Here is a 23,191-nt window from a genome sequence, read left to right on the forward strand (position 1 = left end):
ATACTATACCTCTTTCATATTCATTCTTTGGTACAAGGAAGCTGCAGTTACAAGGGTATACTATTACTCACACAATAAATCAATATCCTAAGATAAATGCTGGTGGAAGTTCTATAAACTACTAGTGTGTATGTATGTGTGTATATATATATATATATATATATATATATATATAGCTGGTCACCTAACAAATCAGAAGTAAAACGCTGCAGGCTTTAACAGTTTTGATTTTATCTTAGAAAGGGATGAAACTGCTGTAGATTTGCTGCAAACATTTGTACACTACCATTGAAACACAATATGGCCACTGCTCAGAAACACTGGTAGTTAACAAAAGAGTAATCTCACTACTCTAAAACTCACCCATTTGATGGCCGATTGTGCACCGTTTTTCACTGCCTCCTTTTGCTTGTTTCACTCATGACAAATTTCAGCTGCTTTGACTTGTGCAAACTGAATGCTGGCAAGTCCATGTCACCATTTTCTTCTTAAAAGTGCTAATTTGTAAAAACAGTCTATAGGTTAAGCATTGCAGTGCACTTGGATCCCTGCATTGTTGTAACATAATGGTAAGCCATTTCTGCAAAAGGCATAATTTAATGTCAAAAGCTGCTCAAGTGGTAATCACACCCTAGAAAATCTTCATATAGAAGCTGAGCATTACGAGTGTGCACTTTGAGAATAAATACAATTTAGGCAATTCAGCACTACTTGTATATTATGGTTTGGCTATTTAATTTTGTTTAAAAAGTGCCATTGTGAAGTAGCCACACCTCTAATCCACATTTCGAAAGAATGCTTTAGAGTTGTTTAGGAGTTACTCTGGGTAGGAATTCATTTAAAACATTGCACAGCTAAAATCCAAAGTGTTGTATATACATAAAGTGCCCCCCATTATCTTAATTACTGGAAGAGCACATTAAAAAGACTAAAAGACTGCCTAAAATACCATTTCTAGTCTAGCTCCAGTGTAGTCTTAACTACAGCCTGCTATGTGTGCTGGAGCCATCAGTACTGCCAGTTTCCTGAAATAGGTAGCCAAGGTCACAGTACCGGTCCCATCATCACCTTCTGAATTACCCTTTCCCTCCTGATTCCAAGCATTACACCGATAGGCTTACCAAATAGCACAAAAAATTAATGTTCTCAATTTAGTAGGAAAAATAGTTATCAGCAGGTGTTCTACTTGACTTATTTTCAGTCACTTCAGTCAATAAATTTAAACAGCTGTGGTTTTAACTGTAGCCATTGCCACTCGCATAACCTAAGTTAAGAGATGGTGTGACCTTTTCTGTCCCAGCATCAAGACTATTGGAGGAAACGGTCTCCACTTCTTCCTAGCTCAGCAGGATTATAGTGCTGCAGTCCTCTGGTGTATGGTAGACTGAAGCCTCTTCAAGAGTTGCAGTGCACCTGGTACTAGAAGCAGCACATCCTAGGAAAGGGCTCAAATACTTCATTTCCCCATGGAAAGTGCCTCAAAGATATTAGGATTGCAAGCTCTGTCACTACTGGCAACAAAACAGATGGAAAAGAAGAAATAAAACTCCAGGTCAGTGAGAACCTCTGTCATTTGCCACATCTTGTAGCCTCCTCAGGAGGGCCGTGTGATTTTCTGGGCAGATGCGCTTGGCGGGTGATTCAGCCCCCTCCTCCAGGACAATGCCACGCTTTTTTGTTGAAGTCTCCCCAGTTCTAATCATACTGTTGATCTCTTGAAGCCTCTGAAACATACCACAAATAAGAACAATTGAATGCTGTCTACCACTCATTCAAGTCAAATAGGGAATTTTGATTTTCTGAATCTGATTCATGTGTTACATACATAAAAAAACAAACACCAGTCTCAAAAAGCTATGACATTACAAAGAAAATGGTATATATAAATGTTTTGCTAAATTAACTTATAAGCTAATGGAAGAGTTTGGAGATCAACAGTAAACATTTACCTTTGATGGGCTGCTGCTAAAGTAATAGAATATTTTCTCACGTGGAGAAAGTGCAGACTCGTTTTTGTGAGGGGAGATGTAAATCGAGTGATTCTGAGAAAGCTGTATTCTGCGGGGAGAGCCACTTCTTACAAAAGGATATGGAGACAGGGGAGGAGCTTCAGCCTGTCATACAAAGATAGCAAAAATAATCTGCAGTTATCCACACAACAGAGAAATCAGGATGTTATGCATTTGAGTCATTGCATGGTGATCCACACCATGAAATGACTCACGAGTATACTTTTGTTTTTGCACCAGTAAGGCTGAGATAGATACATGTTCAAGTGACAAACCTATAGAGAACAAGACATGGTAACTAGTTTTAAAACCATTCTGGGTAATTCAGTTCAAGAAGTCTTGTTTCATGTTACTCTGTACACCCATGCAACACTATTTTACATCTAGAGATGCATTTTTGAAACCCCTTCAATATTTAACTTGAAAGCAAACATTGCCAAAGCTTTGCTGCTTGAGACTTAACCCTAGCACAACAGACTATGTCTATGTGCAGAGTACATAAGTCCTACTAGCAGTGCAATTTCCAGAGCTGGACATAGACCTTTTACTATAATAATGTAGATGTGGTATAAATATAGTTTGTACCTGTCTCCCAAATGTCCTTTTGAGGTAAACACACAAAAACAAAATGTATTCTTCACAAGTAAGAACATAATAAAAGACCTGCTGGATCAGGCCAGTGACCCCTCTAGTCCAGCATCCTGTTCTCACAGTGGCCAACCAGATGCTTCTGGGAAACCCACAAGCAGGACCTAAGCACAAGAGCCCTCTCCCCTCCCAGTTTCCATCAACTGGTATTCAGAAGCATTGCTGCCGCTGTCTATGGTACTATTTTAAAAGCAGCAATGGACCCTTGTTTCTAGGACCACAAAGTAGACTGTACAACATGGTGGTTTTTTTTACATTAATAGGACTTATTATGAAGCAGGAAAGGGTTCTTACTCCATTGGATGAAGAGTACTTCAGGGCAAAGCCTTTAATCCGGTCACTATAGACATTGTTATAAAACTGGATCAGGTCTCCGCGCTCTTCTTCCTCAATTTCACTGTTTGCTCCAGTCAAGCGTGTTGGAGTAGGGGGAGCACTGCTGGGCTGTGGCACTGGCAGGGTGCTACTAGATCTCATCACTGGGCTGGAGTCTCTGCTTGCTGTGAAGGCACAATGGAAGTTTTTTAACAAGTTATAAAGAATTTGCTAAACAAAACATACATATCAATATTTTCCTCTTGCTACTGGATGATCATCAAAAAGTCCCAGCCAATAACACTTTAAAGCAGGTGCAGATTATCCAGCTGCTTTTCATATGGTCTTTGTTGGAATGCCAGGATTTCCAAGTGCTGCTCTTTCTGCTCAACAACTGTCTTGCAGGCAGCTTAAGAGAAGCTTACAGGAAGCCTGGGACACTCTAGAGCCGTGATTCCCAACGTGAGGGGCAATTCGAGAATGAGTTAACAGTGAATGGCCTTTTAGGCTGCCTCCACGTGAATAGGAATTCACATTTTGAATAATAAGAATTATATGTCACGGGGGGGGAGGGGGCAGCAGGATATTAGAGATGCTTAGGTGGGGCATGGCCAAAAAAGGTTGGGAACCACTGCTCTAGAGTATTCCAATCCTGGATTCACATGCAGTTCAGTCCTCTCCATGGTCAAAGAAATAAGCCCTACTGTGCCTGATGGGGCTTGTTCTCAAGCAAATGCACGTATGGCTGCATCCTTTTTCAGGATTCCTTCAACTAGAGTAGGGCAGGGCAACCACAGGGGCCAAATCTTTCATCAAAATCCTAGACATATTACAGCCACTTACTTCTATCCTTGTTTCTTTCAGTTGGGGAATTCTGCTGGTTATTGCTGTCACTGTTGCCTGAATGTCTTCGTCTTCTGCCTTTAATCAGGACACTTCGATACACCTTCCAAAAGCCAAAGTTGTGGTAGATGAAAGAAAAGAATTACAGAAGATTACTCCCTTGTCTCATATAAACAGGGGCTTCATATATAAATGTTAATTATTTTATGGAAAACTCTAAATGTGCTCAATTATACAAACTGGTGCACTCAGGACCTGGACCATTCATTCCAATGGGGCATTCCTAATGAGCAATGATCAATTTCTGTATGCACTGCACATAGTCAGACTCACTGAAATTAATGGACATGACTAACAGGGTTATTACATTCAGTGGGTGTTCTACACTGATGCGGACTTCCTGGGGGGCAGGCAGGGTAGGGACCTGGAAAGTTTTCCTTTTTTATTTTATATATTTTTATTGAACAAATTTAACAGAACACATTATCAATCAATATAACCAATTACATTCCCCCCCTTTTTATGCCCTCCAGAGACTTCCCTCAGCTCCCCCTTCTGATTTGTTTACACGTTATTCTCTGCATGTTATAAAGTTGTACACATCATTGCCTTATCTATCCTATGTTCTACTAATAAATTGTGGATGTTTATTCAAAACCTCCAAGTAATCCAAGTTGACTGGGATCTGATTTATCGTGTTTTATTTGATTTATATTTAGCAAATCTTTAAATGGTGAAATGAGAAGGAAAAAAAGATCATTAATGCATACTGGTTTAAAACCAACCAACAAACGAAAAACCTGCTTACTTGGCTCTTAGCTTGTGGCTGGGTCCTATAGCAGCGCATGATGTTCTGAAATGACGTGTCTTCTTTTGTAACCTAAAACACAAGAGGGGGATTTGGTGCCATAACTAGATCTCTCTTCTTTCAAGTTATTTAGCACCCCCCTCAAAATGTACTTTTTGTGAAGCTTTACCTTTGCTATTACATAAATGGCACACATTAAGAGCTGGTCTAAATGCCGGTCCATCATGAGTTCAGAGCACTGTACCAGTGAAAACTCAAAACATGTCCATATTTTCTTCCTCAGCTCATCTGAAATATCCAGTTTAAGACAGAGATCCCGCAGACGGATGCTTGCTAAGTGGAATACCTAATAGAGAGAGGAGACTGTCAGAATTACCCTATATTAGGTGTTTATAGAATTCTGTGTTTCATATCTGTTAATGAGTCATGTACACTAAAGTCACTGGTCCTAACTTGGTATTTTTAACAAACGTATGCCATATCTAAATTTTCTAACTATACCAAACTGTAAGAGAACATTTTGTTGTTCTGTTTTAATGTTTTACCCTCCCATGATCCTATCAAGGATAGGTGCTGTAAACATTCAGAGACAGAAACAGTCTGTTGTTTGTTCTATTACTGTGGATTTTATAATGGAGTTAAGAAAATGCATAATTCTTAAGAGGAAGTTTATTGGTCAATTCAAAGAGACCCTTTTGAAGTATCTTCCTTGAAAGGGATAATAAATCATTACTAAACAAGTGGCAAAATGTCTGAATGTTGTCATTTTCTTCTCAGAACTGCTATGACTGTTAGTCCCTGTTAAGTCAGTTTGGTTTATTGTGTTTAGCAAATAGCCATTACACACATAAAAATGATAATAACAAGAATACTGCTACTAATAGTGGTTTACATTTTTACTTCCCGACCTTTAGAAGATAAATCATTTCCCATTCCCCCTTTAAGTTTTATTACACAAATTTTTAAAGCCATGGCAATAAATGTGGATCTTCTAAAGAATAAATACCTATCTACATCAGACAACAAAAAACAAGTCTTTGCAAAAGATGACCTTCCCTTCTGGGATCTAACAATTTTTTTTAAAAAAAATTCCATTGTATCCATCCCTGCCAAGGTAGATTTACCAAATTTAAAATGATATCCTTTACACAGACAAGACTAAATGTCCTTCCATTAGTGGATTGGATGAGCCAACATAAAGGAGTTCCTAAGAGTTTGTAAAAATTTGTTTTGCGCTATCTGCAGTGATCTAAATTAGTCATGGCCCACAGTGGTGCTCCATATAACAACTTTGGTAACACCCTGGTCTTACAAAGTTCTAAAGTAGGCTAAACCAAGTTGCCCCGTTTTGTACGGTGGAATTGTAATAGTCCATTTCAAGTTCTACCAGCTAATAGGGTGCTTGAGTGGACCTGTGCAGACCAGTTCCCTGTCCACTGAAAGACCACACTGAGATACTTGCTCCAGTGTATTTCCATCGAGTGACCAATTGTGAGTTTTCTTGGATTTGCCAAATACCATACATAACTTGTGTTTTTGGGTTATTTATAGTAAGATGCTCATTCTTGCAATACAAGCTGAAACAATTCAGCAGTCTGCGCAAGCCCAACTGGGTGCAGGAAATCAGGATTGCATCATCTGCGTAAAGGAGGACTAAATATTTCTGATTTTTACTGGAAAACAGTGCTCACCTCTTAGAAACTCAGCTACCGGTACATCATTTATAAATCCTTGTCTTACTCCTTTTATAACTGGAACAGTGTCAGATAGATGCCCTCCATTTATTCTAACTCGCAAAGATGTGCCAGAATAGAGCACCATTATGCATTTGATTATAGTTTGCTCCCGAAATATAGAATTGAAAGCAGCTTTCAAATCAATGAAAGCCACATAAACATGTCTTACAATTCCAGCTAAATATTTATCAATAATATGCTTGAGCATAAAGCAATTGTCTAAAGTTGACCTGCCCGAGCAATAGCCAGCCTGTTCAGGAGTGAGTAGTGTTAATAACGGGTTCTACTGAGGCTGGTATTTAGTACTTTTGTTTCTTAGTCAATAGACTGTGATGAACATTTGAACTGATACAAAAAATGTTGATGCCTATTATAAAAACAATGCTCTACTATGGTCACAAACCTAACATGTGAGTTGTATTCCTTAAGCTTATATACCCAATTTTATCAACAAAATTTCACTTCAACTATTTTTTTTTCCAAAAAGGTAGCTGGAAAGCAAGCAAGGAAGAACAAAGTCCCCTATTTAACAGGAATGCAAAGCCAGGGAATGCTATGGGGGTGGAAAATGGGTTGGGAAGGATGAAAAGAGAGATCGCTTTCTGGGAGAACATCTGGTTGGCTGGCAGCCAAAAATGCCCTTTGCAGATTCAATCAATCAATCAATCAATCAATCAGAAGCAGTTATAGGGTGGTACTCTGTATAAATGTGAGAGGCACAACAACCTCTTCTAAATCAGTGTTTCTCAACCTTTTTTGGGCCAAGGCACACTTGTTCCATGAAAAAAATCACGAGGCACACCACCATTTAAAAAGTTAAAAAAATTAACTCTGTGCCGCCCTATATTGACTATATAATTATGACTGTAAGAAACACTTGCCAATTGCTGTTTTGGTTGCAATCTCCTGTAATAAGGCTTCACAAGCCGCTGATTTCTCTGCCAGCACAATCCTTTGCTCAGCAAGTTTCAGGTTGAGCTCATCCAGCCAGCTTCTTTAAGTTTGTCTAAATTTTAGTTTAGTTTGTCTAAATTTTGCCGCGACGTGCGGCGACGAGAAGGGCGATTTGCATTGTCACGTGCCTGGCGGCTGCCAATAAACAACTCTGACCCGCCGGAAAGGAAGCCGGCCGGGTCACGACGCGGGTCACGCTGTTCTAAATCACCATCATAAAAGATAAGCGATTGCATGAAGTTCAAACTGATATGTCTGAGGACTGTTGCAATAAAATCAGCTAGAACAATGTGGATTTTGAACTCTTATTTATGAGTGGAATTAGAAAAAAATGGTCTGAGTTTATCATACACATCTTCCTGTCTGAGGATGTTCTTACCCTAAGAAAGAAAGCTTGTGTTTCCAGCCAAGTCAGCACTGTAGTGACACATGTGATTTTCTACGCTGGATGTACCTTTCTAAAGAAGAGTGAGAGTGAGCCGGCCTTCCTGGACTTAACACTGCTACTGCCCATTTGCTGCTTTTGTCGCTCTCCGGGAAGGGCAATCTGCTGGAACTGGCCTTGTATCTGAAGGGCTGGGCCAGTCATTTGTTGAGTACTGAGAGTCCCAGCAAGGGTCTGGGCACTGAGAGGCTGGATGGCACTGGGCAGTGGTTGGGCCTGCCCACTTACGTTGACCTGGACTGGAATGAAAGTTATTCCTCCATTTTCATTGGCAATGCCTGTAAAAGGAAGAGCAAATAAATGCTGCAAAGGGACAGCTGGGAGAAAATCCAGAAACATTTTTAACAAAAACTACCTACTACTTAGGGAAGTATATGAATATGTACATACTGAACTTTGAGAAAAAGGGGGAAGCCAATTTGCTTCTGGGGCTGAAATAATAAATAATAAATTATTATTATTATTATTATTATTATTATTATTATTATTATTTATACCCTGCCCAACTGGCTGGGTTTTCCCAGCCACTCTGGGCGGCTTCCAACAGAAATATTAAAATTTCTTAAAGATTAAAAGCTTCCGTACTGGAAAGTCTGAATTTTGAGGACATTATTTACTCCCTTACTTCTACCCTACATACCCTCTCACCCTGGTCTAAAAATATAGATATCTCAAGTGTCAAAGGTCAGGGTTAAGAGTTGTACCTTCATTATATGGCAGAAGGTTATTGCAGAAGGTGTAAACATACTTTCGTGGGGAGGGAATTCCACTATTTAGGGGCTGCCACAGAGTATGCTCTCTTCTGGGCTCCCACTCGCCCCCCCCCTTCTGCAGGTGCAGGAACTCCTAAGAGGGTACCTACTGAGAAGGGGTACTTTCAAACTCTTCAATTATATGATTCACCCACTTCACTACAATCCTCACGCCAAAGATGGCACTGGGAGCCACCGTAGTGGTTATTTCTTACATCTTGCAAAGACCATGCATCCTCCTTACCTTGTACCGGTATTGTAACTGTCTGTCCATTATTTGCAGTCACAGTTGCAGTTGCTACAGTAACTAAAGTCTGCCCAGGCACAGGAGTGACAGGTATTGTTTCTGTGGAGACGTTCTGAACAGACATTGTACTGATCACGGGCTGCTGGGAGACCCTCACAGGAGTCCGAGTGGCCTCAGTAGGGGGGTCATTATCAACAAAGAGCCTTCTCCTCGTAGGATTACTTGTTGGAGAGTTGTATCTCTCATAAAGCGTGGTTGGAGAAGATGAAAGACCTGCAGATTGACAAAGAAAAAGTGTTTGTGTGGTGGGGGGGGGGGAAGAATTGCACGTAATCCAATGGCTTCTTGTTTAAAGTTTAATCCCACTCAAAAAACATCAGATTAAGGATTCATGTACATTTTGGATGTGGCAAGGTTGTCAGATTATTTTACTATGTAAATTTCATGGAAGAGAATGCTCCTTGTGAATAGGCCAACACAAGTCACATCTGATTATCATCATCCACAGGCCTTTCTCCCAATATGATCATGCCCTGCCCAATAAGAGGTGGTTTTAAGTAGTAATATTCGTCATGTGCAAACACTGAGACAAGATAAACTGTGATAAACTGAGTAAATCTTACCCTTTCCCAGTGTTCCAGTTTCAGCACGAATCTCATTCGGTCTCCTTGGGGTTAAAGGGGAACCTGCCACACTGTTCCCATTTGATTTTTCAAAATACTGAGATGGCATTACCTGAAAACATAAGATTCATGCATTTTTTATCCTTGCAAAACCTCTTTTAAAAATGTTGCTCTCTGTAGTCCAGTTCAGCCATTAGAGCAGGGGTCCCTAGACTAACGCCCGCAGGCTGCATACGGCCCAAAGGCCTCTTTTATCCGGCCCGCGACAACTGATAATTGTTTGTGCGCATGCGCATGGGCCTCTCCCGACCCGGAAGTGCACCGGAAATAACGTTTGCGTGCTTGCCGGGTAAGTTTGGGGACCCCTGCATTACAGGAACATTTTGAGGCCTTTTAGAGTTTTTTCTCCCTGTTGCTTCTTGTTGATTTTTCAACCTCCACTGTTATGTCCAAAACATTTAGCATTTATGTCCAAAACATTTACCATTCACCAAAATTGCTCCAAATCATGGTTTTAATCTAGTGCAAACTATGGTTAATGATGTCCCAGCCTTGCCTACAACCCAAGATTTGAACAACAGATTTGGAAAACCCTAGGAAGCTGTAACAATAGTAAGTTGGGATCTAAATATAATAGAAAATTCCAGTTATAAGCAAACTGGGAAGGGGGATTTTAATGTGAACTGGTTTTTTTTTTTAAGAGAACATACATTTAAATAAACAAACATGTAGGAACAGGGAAGCACACAATCTCATAGCATGGTTGAGATATCTAGAAACATGACATCTGAACTGTGCCTTACTGTGTGATCTATACATGTCTACTCAGAAGCAAGTCCCATTTAATTCAAGGGTACTTACTCACAGGAAGGTGGTATAAGACTACAGCTACAGTACCAGTTAAATAAACACGATTAATCTGTTTTCTAGATACTTCATGCAGGAGCCAGAAACTCCAGTAATAATACTGGTCTGCTATGACAGATTTCAATGACATTTTAATAGAACTAGATCAGTTGGGCACATTGGAGGGAAATAGTTCTTCTTTACTTAATGTACATCTTTATATTTTCTTAAAAATTGCTGGTTCAGTGTTTTCTTGAGGAAAGTAGTGAGGGACAACGAGCTGGATCTGCAAAAAAGTCTGCTTAAACCTGTATGATGAGCCTGCTGGCAAATAGTCTCCCCCCATTACACTCACCCTCTTGCTCTCACTGGGTAAAGAAAATGAGATACTAAACAATCAACTGATGTCTAAAGGAAAGGAGGACCCATTGCTGACCAATAGCAGGGCATGAAGACTCAAGGGATGGCTGTGCCCATTATATTCTCAGAGGCCAAGCTGCTGGCAGTTTTAATGTAGAATTGGTTGAACACCTGAATCCATGCATCCTAAATAGCTTCACTGACTACAAGAAAAAGCACTGCTGGCAGACACCGCAGACAGTTTTTAAGGAGCTGCCTCAGTAGAGGAATGGGGTTGAGGAGAGGGGCAATGAGTGCTGACCACAGCTCTCATCAGCCCCAACCAGAATAGCCAATCATCAAGGATGATGGGAGTTGTAGCCTGAAACTTCCATAGGGTAATAGGTTGGATAGTGCTGGTTTAGGGTTAAGTTGGCTTCTCAGCTGATGAACGAGGGCTAAATCCTTCCCATTTTGGTTAAACAGGCAGAATAAATTCCCAAGTACTAAATAAAGAAGTATATACACACACAGCAGATAAGCCCCATATTTTACCTCCTCACATGTGGGAACTTTATTTTCATTTTCTTTTATTTTGTCCCACAACGGCGATTCCACTTTCCACGCCAGACTTTCTAAAATCTGCTCTTCGATATGATTGAGGTGCTTCACTACCTCTCTGCAAAGGCCATCTTCTGCTCTAATCAGAATCTCTATCACCTATAACAAATATTGCAAATTTAAACAAACATACATCATTAAGTCTTGAAATTCTATTAATTCTATGAAATTCAATAGCATTTTTAAAAATTAAAAGGTGTTAACTTCTTAGTAAATTATAACATTTTCCTTGCTGACTTTTAGAAGTCAGAGCAAATGGTAAAAAAGAATTCACCTTATAAAAGTGAAAGGCAGGAACATCAAATATATCAGCGATGAATGGGAAACTATCAGTTGCTTTGTAAGAATAAATAATTATCTCAAGGCAGCAAGCCATGAGAGATCTGTGAAACACATCATGCTCCAGGATCCCCTAGGATAGAAAAGGTATTAGTACAGTGAAGAATTCAATCAGTTCAGCATAAAAACGCAAATAGCATTTCTTCATTCAAGCAAGTCCTTTCAAAAATCTAGCACGATATAATTTGCTACTAGCTAATTTGCACCAGTAAGGTGGAAGTTGACACTGAGCAGGCAAAGGAAAATGTCTGAGTTATGTGTCTCCATCACTTGGTTCCTAAACCTCATGGTTATGGCCAATCACTAGGATAGGAAGACCCATGTTCATGACTCTCTTGCACACACAAACTCATTTAATTTCAATTTAGGAAGGCAGCATTTCTTTGTTGGGGAATATGGACATCTCACAGGTCTCATCCACTTATAAAGACAGATTCCCTTCTGGGCAATGGACTTATCATGCAGCCAGTGTTTGTTGGTTATTTTTGGGAAAACTGGGATAACAACACCTGTCAACAATATTAAATGCTTTTAATACTGCCAAGGTTTATGTATATGACCATTTAAAAATGACCATTTTATTCACTGTCAGGGAGACTGCAACTTACATAGCAATTTCTCTGGAGCAGAAGTTATAATATTGTATAGAAGAGGGTAAACTGCTTTGATCTCTAGGCAACAGAAATTTAATTAGAGTTTAACATTATGTTTACACAAACTACGAGGTTAGGCAATCTTAAAGACTAACAATGACTAAATTGGTGCCAGCTTATGGACTGATTACCATTAATTCTTATTGTAGCTAAGTATTTCATTTTGTATTAGTTTCTTTTGAAATAAAAGATGTTGAAAATTTATGCGAACTATTCTGACTTACTTACAGATAAATCAGCATCTCCTAGTCTTCTCTTTTCTTGCTCAATGACAGACTCCAATACTTTATAATAAAGGACCTCAGCAAGACGAAAGTGTTTTCCAACAATTTCTGCATATTAAGAAAAGAAATTGAAGACCTAGACTTGGGGCTAGATTTTGTCAGCTGCCATTAAAAAGAATCATAATGGGGGAGGGGAATGCTTCCAAACAACAATAATTACTTTTAAATTCCTTGAAACAAATAGAAATTACAAACATGTTAGTATAAGGCTATACTGCACTATTTCCAGATGGATCAATTTTCGGACAGAACACATGCCCAAAGGCCAGGCAGCTTTCAAATACTAGCTGCACTGTGTACAGGAATCACTGAAAATATCAGAACACAATGGAAGTTGCTTTATATAAGAGCATAGTATGGCCTTACCTTTAGAAAAGTTACCAGGTTCTCCCTGTGATGGTGTTCTCTGACAATAAATGTCATGCATTTCTTTCACCCTGTTGGCAATTGACAAAGAAGGATCCCTGGAACAAGCCCTGGCCAGAAAAAATGATTTATTTATTTTTTAAAAAAATGTAAATTAAGAAGGGGTGATATGGTTTTTTATTACATTTTGTTGTGTTGCATTACCAACAAATAAACTGATTTACCATGGTAATGCAATACTGTTAAATGCCAGTTATAAAAACAGTTGTCGTTATTTCATCCAAGAACAGGGGAGCATAAGAAGAACACACTGTATGTTTTCTTATACACAAAGAGGCTACATGTAATCTTAAAAGGTAATTACTCCAGAGAACTGTATCTCTGCACAAATGGAGGGGTGTGTGTGTGTGGGGGGGGGGAATGATAAAGTTGTTCACGCATCTGTGATCACAATACTATGTACCCTGAAGTACTATAATATCAAACTCCTTCAAGTAATCTAAAAATTATTGTTTTCTGTATTTGGCTTTCTGGTCCATAATATTCCATTTCAAAGCAGTGATTCTACTAACCTGAGAATCTGCTCAAGATTTTCACTAGGGGCATTTTTCAGGCCTGTCAGCATTGTATGAAGTCGAGTCAAGCTGTATGTGGCTATGGAAATGGGACTTGTACACGGGTCGCTCTCCTTTATATACTTTCGACCAGTAAGAGGTGTTGCTATTCTAAAGGATTTTGCCTAAACAGCAGCAACATGAAAAAAAATTAAGATCTGAAGTTACTACAATGATTACATAAAAATTAATTATTTCATGATTTAAAATATTTTAGGCCGCTTTTCTGGGTAAAAGCCCATCCAAAAAGCTTACAAGCAAAATAAGAGACAAAGGTAGTACAAAACTAAAACTTCAAAATGCTACAAATCAACACTTAACAAAACTGGAGAGAATGTAATTCAGTTAGACTCTCACTTGGTTAACAAGCATCATGTCTGGAAAAGGTACGTCTTCAGGGCCTTCCCCGAAGTCTGCAACATAGAGATTTGGTGCTGGCCCAATGGAAGGGCCAGCATGGCTGTGGGGCCACCATAAAGAAGTGCATTTCCATCCTGGCAACCCACCTTGCCAACCTGAGGGTGAGCACAGCAGAAGATCTTCTGAAGCAGATCTTAAAAGTTATTACTGCAAAGCTTAAAACCTTTACTTTGATTTGGGCTTGGAAATGCACCAGAGACAAATACACCCAGACATGTAATTCTGTCACCTACTGACCATGGGCAATATGCTACTATGACTGTTCTAAGGACAGACAACAACTCACCAATAGAACACATGATAGAACACAGTATACTCACTCGTTCAAAATGCTCTTGCAGATTATATTTCACTTGAACTCTTTTGGCTGTTTCCATGCCTGAGGCTGTATTTAAGCATCTTCGCAAAGTTCCTATTTCTTCATCTGCATCATCTCCAAGAAATATTCGCTCATCTAGATTTCCAACTGACAATATGTACTCCTCATAGGTCTTGTTGATGGCTTTGCTATAATATTTGGGGGTGGGGGGAGAGAGATAAAAACAGTGCTGAGTACTCAAAATATAAGTGACTGCAACAGAACAGAGGGAAGCGTTTCAGTGAAAAAGGTCTTCCTAGGCCTTTTCTCTTCTGTCATGAGAAAAGTCAAACAGGGTTAGAATTTCTACAAAGTGTTACCACAGAAAACTATTGGATTTTTGATTCCTTCTATGATAACTTTTACAAAGCGTAACTACTAAGCCAACATTTATTTCTTCAAAATAATAATTAAAAATGAGACTTTTGTTGTGGCATCAATCTAAATAGTGAGGATCATTAAGATTTTTCTAGAAAAAGAGGTGCCATGAACACCCCTCCTTTTTCTCTTATAATGACAATGGTGCCCACCTGAGGGGTGCCAGAACTGGGTTCTGGTGAGTTCCAGTTGAAAAAAGCCCTGCTGAGTACTATCAAAATGTAATAAAGTAACCAACTGATATCTAACTGTATATGATCAAACTGCTGACAGAACTGCTCTGCTCAGATAATCACCTCTCCAGTTTATGAAGCCAAGACATGGATTAACCCAGGCATCCCCAAACTGCGGCCCTCCAGATGTTTTGGCCCACAACTCCCATGATCCCTAGCTAAGAGGACCAGTGGTCAGGGATGATGGGAATTGTAGTCTAAAACATCTGGAGGGCCGAAGTTTGGGGATGCCTGGATTAACCTTTCATGTACATATGCAGATGTGTTGTTCCTTGCTTCCCCAGGCAAGCAATCAAAACCATTAAATGTAACTGAAGCAAAGATATTAAGCCAGGGTCCAGCAGCTATATGTTTGGACAAAACACTTGTGCATCCCCCAGCTTCATCTTGAAGCAAGTTATGATAATGCAAACATGGGAAATGATTTGGATCTTAAGTTGCTCATTTGTTAATCTAGAGGAAGGGGGTGGGGAGGAGATATCTGCAACCCTCCTCACCACATCACCTCCCCAAATCTCCCAACCCCTAGAAGCAGATTTTGGGGGGTTAAAGGAAAAAGGGGAGACAGAAAAAAAACTAGGATCCAACCACTGACTTTTAATATTTCAAGGTCAAAAGAGAGCTAGGGAAACTCAACCAACCTGGGACTTTGGTGCACATTCAAAGGCAAATGGATGATTGGAAGAAGGGGTGGGATAGAAATTTAATAAACATATATAGACAGGGGTACCTCAGTTTACGAACTTAATCCATTCCAGAAGTCCATTCTTAAACTGAAACCGTTCTTAAACTGAGGTGCATTTTCTCTGATGAGGCCTCCTGCCACCGGTGCCTTTCCACCATTCGGATTCCATTCTTAGACTGAGGTAAAGTTTGCAAACCGGGACACTACTTCCCGTTTTGCAGAGTTCGTAAACCGAATTGTTCATAAACAGGACTGTTCTTAAACCAAGGAACCACTGTGTACACACACACACACACACACACACACACACACACACACACTTAGGCAATTTGTCAAGGATGCTCCTGTTTAAGATACCTTTAAAAGGTACAAATGCATTTGAGGAAGCTAAAAAATTATAGCCCAGGATTTCACAAGTAACTAAAACTGAGTGGTTCAAAATATGGTGATTTACAGGAGCAAATTTCATACCATTACCAGTGGGTAATGGGCTTCAAAACTTAGCTCTAAGTGGTGAGGGATGTTGTGATAGATTGAGAGCAAACTAATGGAACCTCTGTATCCAGCAAATTCTGTGACCACCAATACCAATGTTCTACAAAACTCACAAGCTTTCTCCGAAGTTTCCAGGATCTAGAAAGCCCATCAGATTTTCTTCCTTTCCCTTTAGAATCTACAAGAAAACAGAACTAGAGCTAAGTGCAAGCAATGGAATAATGAAAAAATCATTAATAAAGCATAAAGTTTTAAAATTAGTTACATACCTTTTTCTCAAAAAGTTTCCTCACATAGGGCTTCCAAAAATGTTCTTTTATGCCCTTGGCTTCCAATACTAAGCCATCATGTAAGGAGCAGAGCTTTTCAATGATGCAAGGAGTTTCAGACACTACCTTAAAATCTTTACTATGGAAGTCTTCAGGCAGCCCTATGATACCAAGTAGCATCGGGGGTAGGGAGGGGAAGAGAGGAGTAAAAGTATTTTGCATGTTCCGGGTTTACTAAATTTTAATATGAAAAAAAAAATCCAACACTCAATCAATCTTTATTGTGGTCAAAGACCAGACAACAGAAATAACATCAGCAACAGGTACTACATCAGCACCAAGCAGCAGACGCAGTAGGCAAAATTGAAAATTCCCTATATACTGTACTTATTTATATTAAAAATAACACTTTCTCAACTAAAATCTATGATTCAGAGTTTAAAATCAGTATTCATTCACCAATCACTGTCACCGTGGCAAACATTTGGGCTTTTTTGTGTGAATCAATTCCCGGTTTTATGAAGGAATTTTTGTTTCTTGAAGACTATGATACAAACCATGCTCTCTCCCTTCACTTTTCATCAATCCAGCCCTGTGTACAGTGGTACCTCGAATTACGAATGCCTCGACTTCTGAAGTCCGCTAACCAGGAAGTATTTTCACCACGTGCGCGTTCTGCGCATGCGCAGAAACGGTGCATGCGGCCTGCGCATGCACAAAAGCAAAATTGCACTTTGCGCATGCGCAAAATGGACGCTTTGACTTCCGAAGAGCACCGCGGAACGGATCGCCTTCATAAGTCGAGGTACCACTGTATAGATAAACAATATGTTCTTTGGCCTGCTGTATTTTTCTATGGCAAAGTTAGAGAACAATTAAATGTGCAGATAAAGCAAAAGTGTGAACAACCTGCATTATATCTAATCCTTTTTAGAGTTCCACCCAGTGTGGCGCACCTAATCTTTCAGTGCAATATTTGGTTCACTACACTCAAAGCCAAAATAAAAAAGCAAGTTTTTTTTCTTTTCATGGCATACCATGAGCAGATTATAAAAATATTTTTAAATGTACCTTTAAAACTAGGATTCAGAAGCTCCTTACGATTTGGGCACTGGAGAGCATTTCCATAGACTAGATCGAGGACACATAATAATAGATGGTAGGAATTGACTAAGTCATCACTGATCATAGGGAAATTGCCTGAGAGATTACAAACAAGATTTGAATTACATTTAGATTTCAGAATTCTCAGAAAAATGCAAATGACTGTGAATTTTAAGATTGGACAGTTAACAATATTATCTTACAGTCCCTTACCCATGAATCTTTTAAAAATACATACATCGTTCATTGTTACTATCAAAAAAGATTTGACTGAAAAATAAAGCAAGGGAAAATGTTCAGTATTCCCTCTGGGTAAATGCATTCTGAACTATTACATGCTCCTTTTTAGAGGTTTCAAACTTAATGTAAAAATATTACTCCTTTCTTACTGTACTTGAGTTCTCACTGTTTAGAAATCAATTTGTGTTATGAAATCCTTCAACATATTATAAAGAAAAGATGATTAAAAAGTGCTCCTAACTTTAACAAGATGAGTGCAATCCTTAGAAAATTTCTCATAGAATAAACTAGACTTCTCCAACCTGCTGCCCTCTAGATGTTTTGGACTCCAGCTTCCAACAGCCTCAGTCAGCATGAGTGGTGGTCAGAATTAAATAGGAGTTGTACTCCAACAACATCTAAAGAGCACCAGCTTAGCATCAACAGTATTCATTAAACCGTGTGCATATGCAATACTGGAACAGGTATGTAAATACATTATAAATGTACATGCACGACATCTACTGACATCATATTTAAAACTGTTGTCATGTAAATTACAGATAATTTATATTAATACTGTAATACTATAAACTAAAAACTGTACATATAATAACTTCCAAAGCAGGAGTGTTAGGACAACTGTTATTTCCAAGTTCAGCCTTATTACTCTCTAATTTCTTATTTGCTATTTTCCTTTTAAAAAATTAAATAGCAAAAAAGTGAGAATACTGCTACTGTTTAATTGCTGCCTCAAATAAAGAACATTTCCACCTTAAACAAACCACAGACAACAAACCACCAACAAACCACAAACAAACCTACAGTACCTTAACACTTCCCTTACAACACACGCAAGAGGCTAATTCATCTGCACCAGAAGTAGTAAGCAATAAATCTATATTACTTTCTGTGCAGAGAAAGGAAGTTGCAAGTGCTTATCTTTAAGCAAAGCTGGCCACACAGGCAAGCCCAAACTTGTCCTTGAAATGTGGTTGCTATGATAAACGCAGAAGAAACCCTCAAAAACAGTGCAAACAAGGTCCCATGGCTATTTGTCAAAAGCAAATGAACCCTGTGCATGTGAAACTCCGTTTCACAGTTTGCAAGCTACATCATCCCATTTGAAAGTCTTAAGTATTTCATGGGAGGTATCTGCCATTCTTGCAACAACAAAAAAACAATTTGTTCTCATTGACTGAATAATCAGCTAGAAAACAGCAGCTCATTAATAGTGCTCATTAAATTGCAAGTCTTTAATACTTAAAAATAAAAAGGTTAATCAAAAAAGATAGACAAAAAGTCCTGTAGTTTCTGACACTAACCCCTATAATCCTAGTCAATTTGCTTTTTAGATTCATTGTCCAATCAATTATTCTGTACTTTACTTGCAGAAGTGGGCAGATTTCAGGGTTGCAATATCTACTTTGGTTTTGAAACCCAAGATTCACTATCCACAGCCAGGTACAAAAGGCATAGAAGAAAAGAATTATGAGTCAAGAAATTTGTTTTGAGTATCAGAATTCAGCTCACAGGGAGCTGTTAAACTACAGGGAGTCAGAAATACTTGCCAATCTACTTCAAATCATCCAGAGATATACCAGTAGATATCAATATACAGTAACATCTGCCCACCCCTGCGCAACTGGTAGGAATCTTAGCAAGAACATAACAGTTTTTTTCCCTTTGAAAACAAATTAATGGTGGGTTTTGAAATAGAACACATTCTAGGAACTGTATTCCATTTCAATGAGCTGTGATGCTCATATTATTTTCTTACATTGTAACAACAGATTAAGAATGTTGTCAAAAGGTTGACTGAGTAAATATACAACAGTCATCACTACAAATAAAGCAGCACATAAAGTAGGACTAGATGTTTAAAGCCAATAGAAATACTCAGTTTAGACAACAACTTTTTTGTACTTGTATTATAGTTGAATTAAGCCATCAGGAGTGTAAGAATTGTCAACAGTCTATAATGGGTGTAAACCAAAGCCTCTTCCACAAATTATATACCGTAGACACTTCATGCCTTCAGACAAATTACAGACACTCAAGATAAATCTATACACAAGGTTAAAACAGCAGTGTCTCATTTAACAGCCCACACCCATAATTCCAAGCTTGTTAAAGAGAACAAGAAGAATGGCTATGCTATTTCCCATCAAGATTTGAAAGGGAGAGCTTTCAGCCAATTTTCAGATACCCCAACATCAGTACAAGCAAGACTGTATTGAAGATACAATCCTGTGCATACTTAACTGGGAGCAAGGTTGACTGAAATCAATAAGCTTAAGAGAAACAAAACACAATGAAAATCGTAATAAAATGGCCTTTTCAGTAGTGGTTCCCAATTTGTGGAATGCTTTCCCTGGTGAGGTGAGAGTCTTCCTTTTTAATAGCTTTCAAGAGGAACTGAAAAACATCCCTCTTTACCCAGATATTTGATGGATGGAAAGATACTATTCTTGGAAACCCTGAAATCACTGTTTGAGACAATGATGCGTTTTGTTTTTGTTTTTGAATACTAAACAAATAATCTTATTACTGATGTGTTTAACACTATGGGTTCCTTTGTGAGGAGGGGAGGGGTACAAATTGAATAAAGAAAGACAAACCAACACCATCAAAACAGGGACAGCACCCCTCACTAACTATGTAAGGGAAGCATGGCCATATCAATTACACCTTTTTTTAAAGAGGAAAACCAGAAGACTAGCTAACCAAGTCAAAATCCAAAAGAAAAAGGAGGCAGTTATGAAAGAAAGACCATTCCATAGATTTGGAGCAATTATTAATGTGCACTGCCACCATCACACCTGTTAAAAGATAGCATCATGAAGGCTATGGAACACAATAATAAACATCAGTTCTTACCTTTTGCATAAACAAACAGCACCCAGGAAAACTGAAAAACTTCAGAGACTGTGCAAGGCTGTCTCCTTTTTAGTAATGACACCATAAAAAGAAACAAATTATTATATTTTCATTTATACAATGAAGGATCTCAAAAATATACCACTCCTATAGAAAAGTCAGACACACTCCGGGCTGTACAGTGGTACCTCGGGTTGCGGACCCAATCCGTTCTGGGGTGCCATTCGCACCCCAAAAAGTCCACAACCCAAGCGGCAATAGAGCGCATGCATGAAAGCATGATAGAGCACTTCTGCGCATGCACACATGGCGGAACCCGGAAGTAAACACTTCCAGGTCCGCCGTGTTCACAACCCGGAAAAACGCAACCCGCAGCGGACACAACCTGAGGTATGACTGTATTTGAATGCTGCACACATAGATTTCCTTATTATTTCCCTTCTAGACTGACAGCTCAGGAGCGTTCAGGCTAGGAGGGAGATTGTGCAGCACTCACAGCCTTCATAGTTCTTTGTTTCGTTAAACAGGGCAAGGATACAGAGAGAATGCATGACCATCTAATTCTGCCTATCAGTCAGAAGCCTGGAAAGACACTTAGAAGCAGGAGAGTAATTGATGGGGGGGGGACAGAGAAAGGGGACAGGTGAACTACTGCAGGTGAGCGAAGCAAGGATTGGGGTGGGCATTTCCTAAGAAGATAGCTAACAAAAGGGACTAAACATATTTACTTAGGTTACAATGAAACTAACACGCAACTTACTTCTAATTAAATGGGGTCAGAATACAAATCTTAGTTTTTTTAAACAACAATGTATTAATACCTTAATTAATATAAGAAATCCATACCTTTGTTTTCTTCCTCTCTGCTGGCGTGGTTGGTCATCTTGGGGGTACTTGAAAATATCCTGAAAAATGGGTTCATACTTCTTAAAAATTACAGCAGAAACTGTAAAGTTTCTTTCTAATCTTGTGGTACGTTCTCTGAACTGGGAGGGTAGATTTGCCATATCTTCCCATTTCTTCATCTTGTTAAAAAATTCTATCAAACTGAAGACATTTAGATTATCAGAAATGTAGTCTTATGAATTATCTTTCTGAAAACTGATTGTAATTTATGTAACTTTGCATGACTATAATAGAAAATATGCAAGGAATCTTAATTTTCAAACTCTTTAATAATAAATTAGGACAGCCTCTTTTCTATATTAAAATTCAAGTAGCTATGACTACCTGTGTGTCACTGCTGTCTATTCCTCTGAATGTTCCCTGCCCCCACCTAAGTAGAACAATATTTATTCAATGTTACCCCTGATGTTTCCATTTTCAACTCTATTGTAGCCTCTCTTCAATTATGGTGCAGTCACATATTTTGTGATTTCTTCTTAGCCAATCCTGTGACAGACTATGCAACATCCTATAGCTCTAAGGCTACTTTGAGGAAATTTGCTATAAAAATGCTTCCTAGGCGAAATAGTATATTGCCTCATACGGCATAGGGTTGTATAATTTTTGGGAGATATCTTATAATAAGACCCCAACAGGGATCATACTACCCTATTTAAAGGTATGTACACCTGGAGTCCACTGGAGTACCTCCCACCATCTGAACAAAGCAATGATAGATAAGACAAGTTAGCAGGATTTAAAAGCAATAATTACAACTAAAGCACACACCAAAGAAAAAGCAACACATATAGAGATATTGATTCCAATGCATGAAAGTATCTTAAATTGCAAGCATAAGTGACCCCAGACTGCCCTAAGTATTAGGTCTCACCTGAGAGCCAGTCATTCCACCTGCGTTTACTTAGTTACTCTCTTTCCTTTTCTCATGCAGCTAGTCCATAGTCTTTTATCCCCTTTTACAATCTTCTGAGTTTTTTCTTTCTTTCTTCCCCTCAGTGATAATCTCTCACCTAGTTCTTTACCCCGAATGTTCCAGAAAAGCTAAGCAAATTTGGCCATGCCTCCTGCCCTTCCCTTTTTTGGTCAAACTGTCTTGAGCTTAGTATATTAATGCTGAAATCTGTTTAAGCATATTTGCTACTGAAGACCTGTTTTCTCATCAACTTTCTATTAAAAAATCTTACCAAAGTATTAGTCATTTCTGCTTATTCTAATTGCTTTTACCTATGATCTCTATGCCAATCCAATGATTTTCTTTATACATATATACAGTGGAACCTCTACTTACGAATTTAATCCGTTCCAAATGCACATTCGTAAGTAGAAACATTTGTAAGTAGAAACGATGTTTCCCATAGGAATGCATTGAAAACGGATACTTTAAAGTATGCATTGGAAACGGCACTTTAAAGACAGGCAGGAGGCCTGCGAGGGGCAGCAAGCGCAGGGCAAGAGGAGGCAGGCTGAGTGGTGGTGGTGGCGAGGGCCTGATCCGGGCATAGGGCTGGACCGGCAGGTAGTATGGGCAGCGGGTGGCCAGGGGCAGCGGTGGCGAGGGCCCGATGCAGCCCTATGGCAGGTAGTGTGGGCGGCGGGAGGGCGGCAGCGGCGGGGAGGGCCCGATCCCACAGCGGCAGAGGCGGCGGGGAGAGCCCAATCCGGCCTTGCAGCAGCGGGGGGCAATCCCGCGAGCGGCAGAGACGGCGGGGAGAGTGCGATTGTGCGTGCAGCGGCAGCCGATTGCGGGCCTGATCCACGGCGGGGAGAGCGCGATCGCGCACGCAGCCACAGCCAAACGCGGG

At 39.4% G+C, this 23,191-nt stretch overlaps 1 protein-coding gene across 2 annotated transcripts in view; it reads right to left on the reverse strand.

Annotated features, from left to right (window-relative positions):
- Positions 1 to 209: 209 nt before the first annotated feature.
- The window catches only part of RBL2 (RB transcriptional corepressor like 2), a 28,982-nt gene continuing 6,000 nt past the window's right edge, over positions 210 to 23,191 (reverse strand). The window contains exons 3-22 of one of the 2 annotated variants that reach the window (XM_035116844.3): positions 21,330 to 21,530; positions 20,484 to 20,548; positions 17,352 to 17,480; positions 16,281 to 16,441; positions 16,125 to 16,189; positions 14,183 to 14,369; positions 13,401 to 13,567; positions 12,829 to 12,938; positions 12,407 to 12,510; positions 11,461 to 11,598; positions 11,121 to 11,285; positions 9,381 to 9,492; positions 8,755 to 9,030; positions 7,768 to 8,036; positions 4,793 to 4,969; positions 4,624 to 4,695; positions 3,816 to 3,918; positions 2,952 to 3,157; positions 1,950 to 2,114; positions 210 to 1,724 (exon numbers count right to left, since the gene is read on the reverse strand). In XM_035116844.3, coding sequence (XP_034972735.1) covers positions 1,554 to 1,724; positions 1,950 to 2,114; positions 2,952 to 3,157; positions 3,816 to 3,918; positions 4,624 to 4,695; positions 4,793 to 4,969; positions 7,768 to 8,036; positions 8,755 to 9,030; positions 9,381 to 9,492; positions 11,121 to 11,285; positions 11,461 to 11,598; positions 12,407 to 12,510; positions 12,829 to 12,938; positions 13,401 to 13,567; positions 14,183 to 14,369; positions 16,125 to 16,189; positions 16,281 to 16,441; positions 17,352 to 17,480; positions 20,484 to 20,548; positions 21,330 to 21,530 — 3,043 coding nt within the window. In that variant the 3' untranslated portion in view covers positions 210 to 1,553. Of the gene's footprint in view, positions 1,725 to 1,949; positions 2,115 to 2,951; positions 3,158 to 3,815; positions 3,919 to 4,623; positions 4,696 to 4,792; positions 4,970 to 7,767; positions 8,037 to 8,754; positions 9,031 to 9,380; positions 9,493 to 11,120; positions 11,286 to 11,460; positions 11,599 to 12,406; positions 12,511 to 12,828; positions 12,939 to 13,400; positions 13,568 to 14,182; positions 14,370 to 16,124; positions 16,190 to 16,280; positions 16,442 to 17,351; positions 17,481 to 17,597; positions 17,801 to 20,483; positions 20,549 to 21,329; positions 21,531 to 23,191 lie in introns of those variants that run through there. The other variant, XM_088671874.1, reaches the window with a different exon arrangement.

The sequence above is a fragment of the Zootoca vivipara genome, chromosome 6 (assembly GCF_965207765.1).
Source record: "Zootoca vivipara chromosome 6, rZooViv2.hap1.1, whole genome shotgun sequence".
Taxonomy (NCBI): domain Eukaryota; kingdom Metazoa; phylum Chordata; class Lepidosauria; order Squamata; family Lacertidae; genus Zootoca; species Zootoca vivipara.